Raw genomic sequence first — 17,009 nt, 5'->3', positions numbered from 1 at the left:
CAGAGGTGCAGGCAGCCGGGGGCTAGGGGCAGGGTGACTGCCCAGCCCAGGGCTCAGACCTACGGGTACCTGGGTCCCTGGCACCGAGGCTGGGCAGCAGTGAGACTAAGCCTTGCGGGCAGTTAGTTCACCGGGCAACGGGTGTTCCTCAGAGCCTGGTCCATCTGCAGCCCGGGGCGGGGGCGGGGGGGGGTGCCTGGAGCTTGATCCCAGAGTCTCCACAGCTGATGGACAGGGGCAGAGGGCCTGGCAGGGAGGCCGGGGAACACTCAGGGTGGGCTTGCTGGCTGGAGTTTGGTTTTGGTCAGTTTGAGACCTGAGTGTTCCTTCATGGTGGTAACTCTGTATGTCTTAGAATCCCGGGTCCTTAACTTGACATTTCTTCGGTGACGCTGAATGAGATGGAGGGCCAGCTTGCCGCTGTCAGAATCATTCACTCTGAGGGCAGAGCTGCTGTGTTTTAAAAAGCATGCAGACTGGGTGGCAGTGCGGGCCTCGAGGCCCCTGCTAGCTGACACCCTCCTCCTGCGGTACGTGACACTGTCATGGGCACAGGGGGCTCAGGGGTGGGGGGCCCTGGGGCCACTCCCCCAACACCTCTCTGTTCTGATGTCCCGGGAGGCCTGTGGGGCAGCATTGGGTGGCCCCATGGTTGTCAGGAGAAACCTGGCCTTGTGCTTCAGTGCATGTTGGTGTGTGAAGACAGAGGGGAGTGCAGAGCCCGTGTGCTGCGTCAGGTGCGGTGGCCCCACGGGGGTGTCCCGAGGCACTGGGCCCGGGGTTCCTGCTGTGCCCACCGTATGGTGGGCCCTCCTATCACTGAGCTGCCTTTCCAGTTCTCCCCTCAGTGGGTCAAGCACCAGGCAGAGCTTTGAGGGGGTCAGTTCTTTATTCAGGTTTATTCCTAAGTGTTCACCTTGGAGGTCGTTACTGAGCTGGTTGGGTCCCTGCCCAGTGCTGGGATGATTATTCAGCCTGAAGGACGGCCCTCTGGGCTTTCCTCGAGGGCCTGGGACCTCGGGGCAGTCGGGTGGGAGGGCCCTTGGGGTCGAGAGCCCGTGTAACTCGCACCAGAGGACTTGCCCCATCTGTGCAGACTGGCTTCCCATCCCCGCAACTACGTGGCTATCCGTGGGCTCCTGGTGCCACCATTCTGTTCCTGGCAGATGCCGTTCCCGAGGGTGGGTGACAGCGGGGACGGAGCTGGGAGGTGGCAGTCAGTGACAGTGGAGGAGGGACACCTCGGTAGTCTGCAGCCAGGGGACGACCCAGACTTCAGAGTAGCAGCTGAGGGTCTGAAAGGAGGGGTGGCCTGAGGGTTCCCTTCCCGGAGGCTGCCCACCCCACCAGGGCACCCCCACCCGCTGCAGAAGTGGGTTCCCAGTGCCACTGCCTCGGGGGGGGGGTTATGTACACACACGTGTGCTTATGTGCATGTATTCACATGTGTGCACGTCTGTGTGTGCACCCACAGATAGGCATGTATGTTTTCTTTACTGAAGAGTTCTCTTCCTGCCCTGACTGTATTTTGAAAAACTTCAAATCTACAGGAAAGTTGCAGGAGTAATTCAAGAATACACACTTGGGCTTCCCTGGCAGTCCAGCGGTTAAGAGTCCACTGCCAGCGTGAGGGCACGAGTTCGATCCCTCTTCCGTGAAGATCCCACTTGCTGTTGGGCAACCAAGCCCGTGAACCACAACTAGTGAGCTTGTGCTTCGCAACGAAAGAAGCCTCCGCAGCGAGAAGCCCCTGTACCACGACTAGAAAGTAGCCCACTTCCAGCCACGAAGACCAAGCGCAGCCAAAAAGAGGAAATCAGCACATCCTCCACACCTCTGTTTATAGATTACCAAGTTCTGCTGCTGGCAGCCCACTCTAGTACTCTTGCCTGGAGAATCCCATGGACAGAGGAGCCTGGCAGGCTTCAGTCCGTGGGGTCACAAAGAGTCGGACATGACTGAGCGACTAACCCTAAGTTCTGCCGCCTCTGCTCTCCCTGAGTGTGTATATATAACTTCTGAATTATGTCAAAGGTGTCTCTGCTCTCCCCGCACCTCCATGCCTGCAGTATGTGCTCCTGGACACGTGCTTCTGGGAGCAAGGAGGGCTTGGCATTTGGGAAGTCCCAGGGGGCCGCCTCCCACCCTCTGGTGTCGGGGTGGGATCTGGAGCCTCACAGGGAGAGAAGCGCTGAGGGTGAGCTCGAGGCTGTGGAGGCGGTTGGGAGGTGCGAGGGGCGGGAGGCGAGACCCCCTCTTACCCACTGCAGGGTGTGGTTGGTCTGGAAGCTGCAGTCATCCAGGTTTGCGTGCCCGGTCTTTTTGCAGGTGGTTCTGCCGATGTCCATGTCCAGCATGAACTTCAGGCCTTTCACTATCTGAGGGGACAGAGGGTGGGCCTGGGACACTGGGTCCAGGACATGGTGAGAGGGAGTGAGCTGGGGGCCGCCTCCCTCCCTCCAGGCTTGGGCCCGGGTTCCTGCAGGCGGTTGGGAGGAAAGACCCCGATCCCCCGGTCTGGGCCCCTAGAGCCCTGATGCAGCTTTCACCTGCGCAGACTGCCCTCCACGATCCAGACAGCATCCTGCTCTCAGAGTTTGCAGTCGCCAAAGAGAATAGAGATAACACAGTCACCTGCCAGTCCTGTGCCCAGAGGGTGACCGTGAGTGTGTGTCAGCATGCCGGGTGGTGGTGGGCAGCCTGCGTCCTTGGACCAGTGGATGTGAAGCTTGTGACCAGCTGCCCTGGGCCCGCTTTTAGGGGGTGAGTGACTGGGTCCTGTACCCTCGACCTGTGTTCTCAGGAGCCAGGCCTGGCTGCCCCATGGGGTCCCTGTGTGGGGAGCATTAGGCCTCCTATACGGGGTCACTGAGAAGCATGGGGACCTCCCAGGATGTGACGCGTGTGGGGACGGGGCACGGTGGCGGCAGCGTGGCCAGAAGTGCTTTGGGGCTGTGGCGGAGCCACCCTCAGGCAGCCCTGAAGGTGGGCAGCAGTGCAGCTTGTGTCCCCACCCCAGGGGCTGCATGTCCACCCTGGGGAAGCCTGGTCTGCTGAGAGATGGTGCGGGCCTTGGAGCCTGATGCTGGTGGCCCCAGGCTGGTTCTGGGAGGTCAGATCTGGTCAGACCTGGCTGCCCTGCGCGAGCCCAGACCTCACCTGGACAAGGGCTCTGCTAACACGGGACTCCCGGAACAAGAAGGCGTCATTGCTGCAGTTGTTGAAGCTCTCGGCGCTGTGTCGGGCTGCCCTGAGGACGTCTGGGTCGTTGGTCTTGATGGTCTTGGGAAATCCTGGTTTCGCATCTGACTTAAGGATCTGGGAGCAAAAGTCTGGACGAGAAACAGAACCAGACGAGAACTTTGCTGAGGGGTGGGGGCTTGGCCCAGGGATCACGCCTCCCACATCTGCTCCCAGTGTGGTCCCCACCCGTCCACCCTCTCATCCGCCCACCTGGCCTGTCCCCCCCGCCCCTGGTCGTGTACCCTCCCGGCCCGTCCACCCCGTGCCTCCTGGTGCATCTCCTGTGTGTCTCCGTGGCTGCCCTGTCCCCAGCCGAGGGCCAGTGTTGTGGGGGGCAGAGAGATGGGTAAGAAGAGGTCCCGTCCCTGCCCACTTGGCCCTCTTCAGAAGCCAGGTCATCTCTGACAGTCACAGGAACCTGGACAGCCCCCCAGAGCCTCTGTCAGAATGAGCCCTGGTGTGCAGAGAAGTTGCCCCTGGCCTCTGAGGCTGCCCTCTGGCTCTGACCCCTCCGCTTGTCTCCAGGAAGTGGCCAAGGGGGAGGTGCCTGGAGGCCGTCCATCACTCCCAGGACTCTGGGCTGAAACCACCAGGCTGCCAGGTCCCCGGGCCACCCGTGTGCTGCTCCTCTGGAAGTTCAGGAAGCAGGTGGATGGCAGAAATTGTAGTTGGTGGTTCAGGGCTGACTTGATTTCAACCATTTCTCAGTTTCGCTGCAGTGGTCACAGACTACTTGTGCATTAAAATCAAAATTGTGGGGGAGGGAGAACGGGAGGAGGGTTTGGGTGGTAGATTACTTCTCTTTACTAGGAATTCCCCCGATTTTCCTGAAGTCATGTGTCCGAGGTGACCCAGAGCTGACCCATCCCCCAGTGACCGCTCAGCTGTGGTCTTCCTCTGAGTTGCGTGGAGTATGGGGTCCCCGTTTCATGCACAGCCCGAGTTAGGGCTCAGCTGCGTTCTGGCCAGTGTGGATGGTCTGTTGGCCTGTGCTGCCTGGAGGGTTACTCTGCTTCCCTTGGCCGTGACCTTGGGGAGCATCTTTTGGAGGATTCAGTGGGGCTGTGGTCAGCACAAGGTGGTCAGGCTGGAGCCACAGACGTGTGGACGAGCTTCCAGGCGTAGAGTGTGGAGAGAAGGGGTCAGTGCTGCCCGGGTCCCTCCTCACGGGAGACTGCAGACTTGGGGTGCTGGGTGTGGGCCCCACTATCAGAGGATACAGAGCTCCCTGGTTGTGAAGAAATCTTGACTCCTGGGAGGAAAACTGCTGTGAGGTCAGCAGCGCGTGGGGGCTTCATTCCTCAGGGGCCAGACTGGGGGACAGAGACCCCCCAGTCATGAGGCTGATGGGCCGAGAGGACCTTCAACTTGAGCTGGGGGTGGGTGGGGGTTAGGCCCAGTGGGCTGGTTGGGCTGGGGCCCAGGAACCTGGCAGGATGGCTTGTGTGGGTCTCTGTGCCCAGGAGCCCGGGCTGGGGTCAGTCAGAGATGCTGGAACCTTTCCTGGGGCTGCCTTGTCCATGGGTCCTAGCAGAGGCTGGGACATGGCGGACGCCCAGCTCAGCTTGGCAGGGTGGTCTTGCTGGGGTGTCAGTGATCCCATAGCTTAGATTGAGGCTCCCAGAGGAGGCTGGTTCCACCGTCGTCTGAGGTCTTCACAAAGCCCTTAGAACTGGGCGTCTGATGTGGCAGCGGGTACAGGAGACCCCCACCAGGAGTGAGAACCAGGCTGGCTGGGCCGGCCACATCAGCCCAGCTGCAGGGTTTCCTTTCTGTGTGCGTGGAGCATGGAGGGGGCACTGGCCGTGGGCAGAGAAGGCGTGGGCCCCATCTGGGTCTGGGTAGGGTCTCCATAGGCCCCCTGACCCTATGTGTGACCCGCTGGTGCCTGTGACAGCCTCTTTGTCAGGGGGACTGGCACTGGCTGCCCGAGTGGGACCCCTCCTGGAAGGTGGGCCCAGCTGGGTCCCTGGTCCAGACGGAGCTCTGGATGGCTCTGCGAGGGCCGCTCAGCTAGGGGCCTGCTCCACTCTGGTGAGAACCTCCCAGCACCAAATGCTGTCACTGGTCCCCCACAAAGCTCTGTCCCCAGTGTCTCTGAGACTCTCCTTTGCGGTGACCCGGCCCTCATGTGATGTCCCACAGACGCCGGCCGTGGCTGAAGTCTCTGGACATGGCAGCTGTGTTGGTTGGCTGTCTGGGCCCTGAGCCCGTGGCTCTGACTCTGGTGCTGGAGAGCTCCTGGCCTGCTATTGACGCTGGGAAGTCCAGTGTGGTTTTCTTTTGGGAGAACAGCTTGATTCCTGCTCATCAGCATGGTCTATAAACAGCAGGAGCACCTGGTGGACAGCCCAGTCTCCTGTGTGTTTATCCATGGCTGTCGATTTTTCCTTTGTACAAATTACATATATTGCCTTTTCTGATTATAAGCTTACCTATCTGGTAGGAAACTTGAAAAATATAGAAAAGTATAACAAAAACGTTAGAGCTCACTCTCAGTGTTGCAAAGATAATCACTGTCGCCTGTTTTTTAAATAAAATGTATTAGATTTCATTTCACTTGAACTTAACATGATTGTTTTAATAACGAAGTGAAACTAGGCGAGGCTAGACCTCCTATGAACGTCCCTCCCAAACGTGTGACGTCAGTTCCTAAGTGATTTCGGTAAAATTACAGAGGTTATGAGAATCATTGAACTTGGTTTATTTTTAACTACATTTCCTAAAGTATAGGCTTCAGTTCACCAAGGCCTTGTCAGCAGAGCTATCAAAGCAAACGATAGAACCTCATTTTTAGTTTGAAAAAGTTGAAAAGTCAAACCTATTTTCAGAATGGTTCTTCAAGACATCAACAGGGAAAAGTTGTGGGCAGAATAAGCCCAAGGTTGGGGGGGCTCTTCTTTCAGAAGAGAGGCAGCTGGGTGGGGGCCAGGTCCCAGCCAGGTATCCCGGCCCCCCACCCCCGCCGAAAGGGTCCTGGGGGCTGTCTTCCTCGCACCTCTACCCCATCTACAGGGAGAAAAGAGGCCTCCAAGGAGGGCAGGGCAGGTTTAACTCCAGGTTCTGAAGCCGTGCTCTTTTTCTCTCAAGAGGTGTTTCTGGAGGGGTGCTGGGAGTGATGCCGGGGGCTGGGGGGGCACACAGTCCAGAAGGTGGGGGACAGTGATGGTGACAGTGACCTGGCAGAAGGGGCTTCAGGAGGGAGCCAGGTGGGGACCAGTTAGAGGGCTGGGAGGTGCGTGGGGCTGGGGGGTGGAGGGTGGGAAAGGAGAGCAGAGAGAGCCCTGAGCTAGAAGCTGGGTGTGGGGTCTGGAGCGGGACTGTGACTCACCCTGGTGGCAGGTGGTGGCCTGGTGACGTGGGCTGAGAGGACCACCAGGAAGCGAGGTTGTGAGGAGGAACAAACGGTCTGCCTCCCACACCCAGGGGCGGTGTGGATGGAAGTGAGGTCTCCGGATGAGGTGGGGCAATGGGGGCTGCAGCCCTGAGGGGCACAGGGGAGACAGAGGTGGGCGGATTCCTGAGGGGGGTGGGCTGAGTCAGGAAGGAGAGAGGAAGCTCCCTCACGACTCTGGAAGAAATAGGTGGCAGGAGATTTGGCAAAGAAGACACGGAGGGGCCAGAGACTTGGGGAGGTTAGGGGGATGGCGGCAGGTGGCAGGCACCAAGTAGGGGGGCGGGGTTCTGGCTGCCCCCAGGGACACAATTGTCATGACACCTGGATGGGCCCCTGGGCAGGAGTGCAAAGGCCTGGAGGGGAGGACGGCAGAGGCCCAGCCTTCCCGCGGCCAGAGCAGACGCCCCCGGTGGAGACGGGGTGTCGTCTCAGACCAGGGTAACAGAACTGGGCCCGGACAGGTCATGGGCAGGAACTTGTGCAGGGCCAGCTCTTGGCAGACCCTGCCCGCTCACCCTGACGTCACCAAGGCTGCTCCCACTGACCTCCGGGCGGCTCGGACCAGGCCGCCCCGGTGGACTCCCTGGCCACTCCCTTCTGTGAAGTCACCCCAGGCCCCTTCACCCCTGGATTCAAGGGAATCGAGGACTCTCTCCTCTCCTGGTGATCAGAGTGGGAAGCAAAGCATCAAGGAACCGTTCTGATGTTTCTGGCTGAAAAGTTAACTTTCCATCAGAATCCTAAGTGAATCCTCCTCCAGCTCCTGTCCTCCCTGCCGGACAACCCCTTCTTCAGAACCAACGCCAGCCCCCTCGGTGCTGTTGGTTGGCCAGGCCCTGTGCTTGCCCTCAGGGGTGGGGCACTCCACTCCCACCAGGAGTGTGTGGGCGCTTCACAGACGTCTAGGGGTCAGGGCAGGTCCACTGCTGACCAGGTGGACCTGAGCTCGGGATGCTGTCCGCAGCAACAGTTAACTGTTTCCATGCAGGTTACAGAGGACGGGGTCTGCCCTCGAATCACCACCAAACGTTCAGAAAGCGTCCCGGGAGAGGACAGCAACTTCCTGACAAGGACCGGCTGTAAAATGAATCAGTAGCAAATGTTTTGCGTAAACAAATGTCCCTTAACTTGCTTTCTTAAAAATGAAGACACGTGGGAGGCACTGAAGCCTGGGATGCTGGCCGTGGTCCACGCACTGAAGCTGGGGAGGGGGCCGGGCCCGGCCTTGCGGTCCCTCCCCGTGGGTGGATGAGCGTCCCTGCGGGGAGGGGAGTTTCCTGGTGTAGAAGGGCAAGGGGGCTCCTGGGCGGCCCGAGGCTCCCCACCCCTTCCTGTTTCAGGAATGTTTCTAGGTGTGCCTGGGGAACCCGAGAAGAGAACCAGGGTGCCCACGAGTGGAACGCTCTGACGTCTCTGCTGAAGGCCCACCCCCCACCCCGTGTCCTTGGGGGTTTCCTCCCAGCGGTTGCTTCCCTGCCAGCTTCATGGGGCCCTTGTCGTGGGCAGGGCCTGGGGCTCACACGGGGGGTGTGGGGGGAGGGGTCGTGCCCAGGAACTGGGGTGCTGGTGTCCATGGTCTGCCTGGAGGTTCACCCTGAGCCATGCCCCCTCACGTGATATCACATCTCAGTGAGCCAGTGGTTGCCCTTAATTCTGTGGGGCCACACCCACCGGTCGTGCTCTGGGGGCTCTGAAGGATGAGTCGCCCTTCGTTCAGGGGGCGTATGTGTCCCCCGGCACAGACAGGATGCTAATTAGTCCCAGCCTTAACCCATAGGGACCCGCCCAGAGTGAATCCCAGCTCTGTCTCTTAAAGGCTGTGTAGTCCTGGGGAAATTGCTTGACCTCTCTGAGCCTCTCTTGATGGCACCTACTCCTGAGGGTTGTGGTGAAAGTACAGGAGACCGTCCCTGGGAAGGTCTTGTCGCTAACCGGCGTGTAATTGTGTCGCGACTGTCAGATATCAAATATGCAAAATGGCTGCAGTGGGGGTAAAGGGTGTCCCAGCTGGAAAACAGAGATCTCAGAATGCAGAGGGTGGGTCAGGGGCCCCCTTGCCGAGATGTGGCATTCCCCTGCCCCCCGGGATGCAGCCTAGCCTGGGCCTCCCTTGTGGAGGGTGGTCTCTGGGTGTGCCCAGGTCCTGTCACTGGTGGCCGATGGGCTGGACCCCAGGCCCTGCCCAGGTGGCCTGTGGTGGGAAGCTGGGCCCCTGGGAGCCTGACTAGGGGGGCTTCCCAGGAGAGATGAGAGTCAGCTTGAGAGAGAAGGGCTTTCCATTCTCAACCGAAGGTAGAACAGCTGAAGAAATCAGAGCAGTGGTTTCCTAGATTCTAAAGGGCTCAGGTTAGCACAGTTCAGCACCAGGGGTGGGAAGAAGTCAGGTGCCCAGGGCGTGACACTGGGGGCCCCAGTCCCCCCGCTGTGAAAGGCTCTGGAATCTGTTCTTGGAGGAGGGCTGTGGTGAGAGCAGACTTGGGGCCGGGGCTGAACTGTCTCTGCTGGACCACCAGCCAGGGGCCTCCAAGCCCCTCACTGGGCCTGGCCTCTGTCACAGCAGAGAGAGTCTGTGTGGCATGGGGGTTGCGGCCAGCAGAGGTTCAGGACCTGGGGTTTGGGCGGGCGACTGCCCAGCGCCCCAGACCCACGGGGACTGCCTTCCTTGGGCCACAGCAGCCAGGCTCCTCCTGGGCCTCAGGTGGTGAGATGATTTGCCCATTTCGTGGGTGGTGAGACTGAGGCTCAGAGAGGCTCAAGCTCCCAAGGCCTCTGCATGTGAGTTGGACCCTGGGCCCTCCTTCATCTTGGGCTGCAGGGTTGTGAGCCAAGCTGACAGGGGAGGGCCCGGCCAGCCAGAGGGGAGGAGGGGGGCGGCAGGGACAGGCCTCTCCTGCTGGGTTGGAGATGGCTGGGTCCAGGGCCAAACCCTGGCAGAGGACAGGCAGTCCCACCAAGGGAAGAGGCCCGTGCCCAGAGCCTCTGGGCCAGGATTCGCCTCGCCATCCTCTTGTTAGGGGAGGAAGGGAGGCAGCAGAAGAAGCTTAGGGCAGGGGAGGGCAGGAACGCCTATTCCAGTGCTGTGGAGACGTGGGCCCCTCACTCAGGCTTTCCCTTTGGATGGGCACTCGGGCATCCCAGGCAGACAGATGGCCCAGAAGAGGCCCCGTGGGGTTCACAGTGTGAGCTAAGACTGTGGCCCGGGGAGGGGACCAAGGCGGGGTGTCTGGTCCCTGTTATCCCTGAGATGGGCCAGAGCCCCAGGCAGTGTCTCCCACTGCCTAGGCTATGACCCCTCCAGGGACTGAGAGGATCAGACTGTCTCCTTGTCACCTGCCTGGGCATCTCCACCTGGTCACCTGTGGCCATGCTTCAGCCCCCTTTGAAGACAGAGGAAGGCAGAGACCAGTTGCTGCCTGGGCACTGCCCCCACCCCTCACACTACCGCTGGTCCAGTTTCATTTCAGCTCTGGCCAACAGCTTCCTTGTACACGTGGGGACAGGTGCTCAGGGGCTGTGTGACTGAGCAAGTCACCTACCCTCTCTGGGCCTCGTTTCCTGGCGGCTCCCCTCGCCTTCCCCTAGTGGTGGCCTGGCCGGAAGAATAAAGGTTCCCCCAGACAAGTCACAGGGGCGCAGTGGAGGCCGGAAGGATGTGCTCTCAGAAATGGCCTGACCCTGCGAGCTGTCCCCATGGAAGGGCCCTGGGGGGGGGCCGCCTCTGGGCACCCACAGACACCAGGAGTGGCGGGGAACAGAAGGCACTTCCCTGGCCCCCAGAACCCCCAGTATCCCCAAAGCCTGCTCCCCACAAAGGCAGCCACTGTGAGATCCCCTGGAACGTGCCTTGGTGACAACATGTGAGCAGCAAGTTCACAGCACCCAGGCAGTAAGGAGATCCCCTCTTACCTGGTGAAGACTTCCCCAAGACACCCAGGACCAGGCCACAGACGGCCAGCAGCGCCCCGGCGGGATGCATGGCTGTGTTCAGACTGTGCTGGGCAGGGGTGCCTCCCCGAGGTGGTGGGGGAGCCCCGCCCAGTGAACCGCCTGTCTGGGGTGGGCTGGTGGTGTCTTGCTCTTCACCTCCACATCTCTCAGCTACAAACTCAACCACTTCCTTTCTAAGAATTTCCAAACAACGATCATTTGCAGAGGGAGGAGGGAGAAGTGAGAGCGGCTAGCAAAACCTCTGTGATTTTCTGCCCTGGAAACATGTGGAAGAGATGTCCAGAGAAAAACGAGCAGGAATTTTCAGAACAGATGCTCGGGGTTTCTCCTCCAAAGGCCCAGATTCTGGGATCCGAGTGGCCCCCTGCAGGAGACCGTCCTCCTGGCATGAACAGGCCAGTCTCCCTGGGAAGTGGCCAGAAACCAGGGTGCAGATTGCAGTTCAGAGGAGCCAGGTGAGGAGCAGGTTTGCTGATGAGTGTCTGATCCTCCAACCTTTGGCTCAGAGCTGGCAAAGGAGAGGAAGCAACAGGGCCTGGCCCGGTGGTCCTGGTCCCCTGCCTGAGCGCCCTCTACAAGCCCAACCCCTGGTTAGGAGAGGGGGCTCTGGAACCATGTGGCCTGTGGCTTAGCCCCTGAACACCTGGGTGACCTGGGGCGAGGGTCTCCAAGCCTAAGTTCCTCAATTAGTTTGTGCTGAGGATTTGCAGACATTGTGAATGTAACAGCCCTTGCTACAGCCTGTACTAGTTAGTTAGTGTGAGTCTCAGTCGCGTCTGACTCTGCGACCCCATGGACTGTCGCCCACCAGGCTCCTCTGTCCATGGGATTCTCCAGGCAAGAATACGGGAGTGGATTACCTTCTCCAGGGGAATCTTCCCGAACCTGGATCTCCTGCATGGCAGGCAGATTCTTTACTGTCTGAGCCACCAACTACCTGCGGCTTCCACCAGGTGCGGCAGGGAGCTGGGCTGTCCTGTGCTCATGGCCTTGACCCTGCGGTAACTCAGGGGCCTGTGGTCACTGCTGCCGGTCCTCAGGACCAGGGGTCATTTCCACTTTCAGAAGCTCTGGGGTAGGGGGGCTCAGAGTGGTTATGGGACCTGCCTACGGCCCATCTCCGGCCTTGGCCCTGTCATCTGTGAATGTGGGTGACGGTCCACCTCGCCGCCCCGGCCTGAGGGTTAGCAGAGGCCCGGAGATGAGGAAGGAGTGTGTTACGGGCCCTGGGGAAGTGTGTGTGTGTGTGTGTGTGTGTGTGTATGTGTGTGCACCCTGGGGAAGTGTGTGTGTGTACTGTGTTACATGTGTCCTGTGTATGCATGTACACCTCAGGGAAGTGTGTGTGTGTATACTATGTATGCGTGTGTACCCTGGGGAAGTGTGTGTGTGTACTGTGTTACATGTGTCTTCTGTATGCATGTACACCCCAGGGAAGTGTGTGTGTGTGTTACATGTATGCATGTACATCCCGGGGAAGTGTTTGTGTGGTGTGTGTGTACTGTGTTACATGTGTCCTGTGTATGCATGTGCACCCTGGGGAAGTGTGTGCGTGTGTACTGTTACATGTGTCCTGTGTTACATGTGTCCTGTGTATGCATGTGCACCCCAGGGAAGTGTGTGTGTATTGTGTATGCATGTGCACCCTGGGGAAGTGTGTATGTGTGTACTATTACATGTGTCCTGTGTTACATGTGTCCTGTGTATGCATGTACATCCTGGGGAAGTGAGTGTGTGTGTCCTGTGTTACATGTGTCCTGTGTATGCATGTACATCCTGGGGAAGTGTGTGTGTGTGCCCTGTGTTACATGTGTCCTGTGTATGCATGTACACCCCAGGGAAGTGCATGTGTGTATACTATGTATGCGTGTGTACCCTGGGGAGGTGTGTGTGTATACTATGTTACATGTGTCCTCTGTATGCATGTACACCCCAGGGAAGTGTGTGTGTGTGTGTTACATGTATGCATGTACATCCCGGGGAAGTGTTTGTGTGGTGTGTGTGTACTGTGTTACATGTGTCCTGTGTATGCATGTGCACCCTGGGGAAGTGTGTGTGTGTGTCCTGTGTATGCATGTGCACTGCGGGGAAGTGTGTGTGTGTCCTGTGTATGCATGTGCACCCTGGGGAAGTGTGTGCATGTGTACGTTACATGTGTCCTGTGTTGCATGTGTCCTGTGTATGCATGTGCACCCCAGGGAAGTGTGTGTGTGTGTATACTGTGTATGCACGTTCAGCAGTCTTTGTTTCAGTCTTGACATGTGCCTGAACGTGAACATGTGTCTGAATGTGAACCCATGTGTAAGCATGTGTTTCTGAGTGTGAATGAAAGGTGTGTAGGTGCTTATGAGCAGATGTGTGTAAATTTGTGTGAGTGTTTTGTATGTATGTTGTGATGTTGGTTTTACGCGTCAACTTAACTGGGCCACTGAGGGCCCAGACACTTGGTCAAGCATGGTCCCCTGTGCGTTCATAAGCAATGTTTCTAGAAGGGATCGCCGTTGGAGCCAGTAAACTGACTAAGGCACCCAGCCCTCCTGTGCGGTGGGCCTTGTCCAATCAGTTGGAGGCCTGAATACAACAAAGGCTGAGGAATAGGAGTCCTCCCTGCCTGCCTGTCTTCCAGCTGGGTCATCTGTCTTCTCCAGCCTTCAGACTTGGACTGGGACTGTCCTGGGTCCAGACTTCTCAGCCTCTTTGATCCCACAAGCTAATTCCTTGTGCTAAATCCCTCTTCACTGCCTCTGTCTCTCTGGAGAACCTGACTGATACCCTTGGGCAGGGTGTGTGTATCTGTGTGAGAGTGTATTCAGCTTGAGAGTCTGCCTGTTCACGTGTGTGTGTCTATGTATGTGTGTGTACTGTGTGAGAGTGTATACAGCTTGCGAGTCTGCCTGTTCATGTGTGTGTGTGTGTCTGTGCATATGTGTGATTGTGTGTAGCTGTGTACATGCACTCTTTCTGCCCCACCCTTGGCCTGGCGGTCTCGGACTCTGCACTGAGCCCCACTCATTCATTCAAGGGTCCGTTCATCACTCACCTCCTGCCACTTCTTCCTGCATGAAGCATGGTGTGTGGTCCCCTGCCTGGTGTGGTCAGGACTCCCTGGGCCCTGGATGTAAGTGCAGCTTCTCGGGCTCTACTCCTGATCGGGCTCTGTGAGGGGGACCCAGGAATGTTCTACAAACCCTCCACGAGAACTTTGGTCTCCAAGTCAAGCTTTCTGGCCTGGAGGGTCACTGGCATGCATGGTGTCCTTCTGACTTCCACACCGTGCTCGTTGCTGATTGGTTGGAGCCATCCATTTCTCACACTGTCCTCCTGGGCAGCCCAGCCACATGGCCATGGAGTGAATGGGATACTGGAGCCGTCCTGCGGCTCTCGGGTCCTGAGCTTTCTGCCGGGTGCTGCCCATCTCGGCCACGGCTGGGCTCAGGGAGCCGGGGCTCTGCCTGCAGTGCTGCTGCATTAGTTCTGGTGACGGCGGTGGTGATGACTGGAGGGTGTGTTCCAGCACTGGCTCTGTGCCCAGCCATTTTCTAAGTTCCATTTTTCAAATCCCCACACTGTTTAACAGGGAAACTGAGACACAAGGGTTGAGGAGTTACAGGACATTCTGAAGAGCTGGGGCCCAGGCAAGCAGTGTGGTCCTAGCCGCTGTCCTGCACCCCCACACCCAACCTTGCCCAGGGGCCCTAGCCTGAAGTGCTGGCAAGCCTACAGACGTCAGCTTGGCCATGGGGGTCCCTGATGGTGGCCCGAGGGGGCTGACATCTGTCCAGCACGACTGTTAGCAAAAGCATTACGAGACCCTGCAGAACAGGGAGTGTGGGAGCCTTGGGAGTGGTGTGTGTGTGTGTGTGTGTGTGTGTATGTGACTTTTGTGCACCCAAACAATGTACAGAAGAAACACAAAAACATGTTGCCCCTGGAGAAGATTATCCAATGGGCTTCTGACCCCTTATGTCTGCCTGTACTTTATTTTCTAAAGTCCACAGTAGCTGTCTGAATGGAGAAGCAGAAGGGTGCTTTTTGGTCCAAAAGGAGCTGCTGGTATGAGTGGGGGGCGAGCAGACTTTGTCCACATGGTGGTGCTGTGACCCAAGAAACAAGCAGGTCTAGCCTGGCATTTCCCAGGCTCGGGGCTGGGGGCTGGGGACTTCCTCTTCTGCTCTGGGATCCCCCTGCTCCTGTCCTCACATCTGCACTGTTTTGGTGATGGATTTCAGTAGACCTCGGCTCTCTCTGGGGAAACGCAGTTCTCAGCAGGGAGGACCCTGCAGGTCTTTGGCTTGGGGGCTCTTCACCCTCCCCAGGCCGGGCCTCATCCTGGGGGATTTTGGTGCTCTTGGGGGTGGGGTTCCCACACCCAGTGCCACCCACAACCCTCCATAAGGCCACGCTTCTGCACGTGCGGGCTGCATGGCTGGGCACAGCTGCTCCACTAGCTCTGGGATGTCCCTGGGGAGATCCTCAGTGGGTGTCTGGATTCACCTAAGATGCTGAAGCCCCGTCTGGACAGATCTCTGCAGGGCTGTTGGCTTTGTGGCTCCTGGAGCGGCAGGCAGAAACTTCATTGCCTTTTATGAACTAGCCTTTGAAGTCACACGGGGATACTTCTGTCACAACCACAGACCCGTGCTGTGCTTATCGCTTAGTTGTGTCTGACTGTTTGCCACCCCATGGACTATACAGTCCATGGGATTCTCCAGGCTGGAATACTGGAGTGGGTTGCCGTGTCCTCCTCCAGGGGATCTTCCCAACCCAGGGATCAAACCCAGGTCTCCCACATTGTAGGCAGATTCTTTACTGTCTGAGCCACCAGGGAAGCCCAAGAATCCTGGAGTGGGTGGCCTATCCCTTCTCCAGAGGATCTTCCCGACCCAGAAATTCAACTGGGATTTCCTGCCTTTCAGGCAGATTCTTTACCAGCTGAGCTACCAGGGAAGCAGACCGACTTAGACTCAAAGGACAGGAAGCAAAGCTGGCCCCATCTCTCAGGGACAGTGTCACCGTAAGAAGGGCATGGGGGAGGGGACATGTCTGCCTTGGGTGGGTCCAGAGAGAATCAAAGGCTAAACCTCTTTGGAAGGGACCCTACCTCCCTGACTTTACCACCCACTGCAGGTAAGCCTGCAGGTGAACCTTTACCACACCTGTTGCTGTCTGCATGGTCAGGACAGGGCAGTGGGCCATCGGGCCCCACAGCCCAGGGGTTCTGTTTAGGAGGGGCTCACACCAGCTCTTGAAGTGGGCTCTGATCGGCCTGTGTCAGCTCAGTGGGTTAACAGGTGGACAAATGACCAAAGAACTTATGTCTGTGGTAGGGAGGAGGAAAATGTGTCTTGCTTCACGATCCTGTTCCCCCCTCTTTCTTCCTGTACATCAGTTAAGCAGCACATAGCCCCCCAGGGCTGCTGGTAGCCTACTTGGTATAGGAGGACAGCCTGGCTGAGGAGGAAGCTCTAAAGGGAGAATTTTAGAGACTCAGCCATAACAAACTCCTGGATCAAACCCACCCTGAAGCTCATATGCTGCCAGATTTTCCAGTTATGACCACAGGCACAGTGGGACTTGGCTCCTGGACACTGCACACAACTTGTCTTACTTGTGGCAGTGCTGTGGCTTCTGTCCAGAGGTCACCTAAAGGCCTGGCTTGGCTTCTGACACCCATTCCCTAAGGTTGCCAGTTAAAATACAGGGCACCCCATAAACTTGAATTTTAGAGAAACTAAAGTAATATTTTAGTATAAGTACAGTATAATATAACATAAGTAGGCTTCCCAGGGGGCTCAGTGGGTAAAGAACCTGCCTGCCAATGCAGGAGACACAGGAGACACAGGTTCAATCCCTGGGTCGGGAAGATCCCCTGGAGGAGGAAATGGCAACCCATTCCAGTATTCTTGCCTGGGAAATCCCATGGACAGAGGAGCCTAGCGGGATACAGTCCATGGGTTTGCAAGAATTGGACATGACTGAGCACACACACATATATTCTAAGTATTGCATGAGGTATAATTACACAATAAAATCATTCACTGTCTAAAAGTCAAATTCTGTGTATTTTTAGGTGCTAACCCTGGCAGCCCTTCATTCACTTGGCCTGGTCGCCTGGTGACCTGGGCAGAAGGACAGACTTGCCAGCTCTTTACACGCGATTCTTCTGGGTGGAATATGGGGCTCTCAACTCAGGGCCCTGGTGGGTTGTTGAGGTCCATTAATGGACCGGAACTTGGTTGTCCGGAGTCGACGATAAGAAAGTAAAGGAGAGAAAGAGGCTGATATTCCTTGGTTTACACAGAAAGCCAATAAAGCCCCTGCACGGGGCTTGCTTTGTTCATGGAGGCCTCAGGCACCCTCTCGATGGGGTGAAGGTGCAGAGCGCCTTCTCGAGAGGGTCTTAGAAGCCCAGGCAGGAAAG

General features: G+C 57.7%; 1 protein-coding gene across 2 annotated transcripts; it reads right to left on the bottom strand.

Annotated features, from left to right (window-relative positions):
• Positions 1 to 870: 870 nt before the first annotated feature.
• CST7 (cystatin F) lies at positions 871 to 10,637 on the bottom strand. Of its 2 annotated transcripts, XM_002692174.6 has the most exons (4): positions 10,547 to 10,637; positions 3,160 to 3,332; positions 2,262 to 2,378; positions 871 to 1,295 (listed from the first exon to the last, which is right to left on the bottom strand). In XM_002692174.6, the coding sequence occupies exons 1-4, from the start codon at positions 10,614 to 10,616 to the stop codon at positions 1,218 to 1,220; spliced, it is 438 nt and encodes a 145-aa protein (XP_002692220.1). In that variant the 5' UTR covers positions 10,617 to 10,637; the 3' UTR covers positions 871 to 1,217. The 2 variants fall into 2 exon arrangements, with proteins under 2 accessions (XP_002692220.1, XP_059748930.1); XM_059892947.1 differs by lacking the exon at positions 871 to 1,295 and having other exon boundaries at positions 2,175 to 2,378.
• Between the last annotated feature and the right edge of the window lie 6,372 nt (positions 10,638 to 17,009).

Source organism: Bos taurus, chromosome 13, assembly GCF_002263795.3.
Source record: "Bos taurus isolate L1 Dominette 01449 registration number 42190680 breed Hereford chromosome 13, ARS-UCD2.0, whole genome shotgun sequence".
NCBI classification, from domain to species: domain Eukaryota; kingdom Metazoa; phylum Chordata; class Mammalia; order Artiodactyla; family Bovidae; genus Bos; species Bos taurus.
This window is presented reverse-complemented; position numbering and strand designations above follow the sequence as displayed.

What these genes read in the sequence shown, in the direction of transcription:
- CST7 (XM_059892947.1), bottom strand. Translation starts at nt 10,616, where the DNA reads ATGCATCCCGCCGGGGCGCTGCTGGCCGTCTGTGGCCTGGTCCTGGGT. An exon ending in CTTGGGGAAGTCTTCACCAG is followed by an intron (nt 3,333 to 10,546) that starts GTAAGAGGGGAT and finishes TTTCTCGTCCAG; the next exon opens with ACTTTTGCTCCCAGATCCTT. An exon ending in TTAGCAGAGCCCTTGTCCAG is followed by an intron (nt 2,379 to 3,159) that starts GTGAGGTCTGGG and finishes CTGTCCCCTCAG; the next exon opens with ATAGTGAAAGGCCTGAAGTT.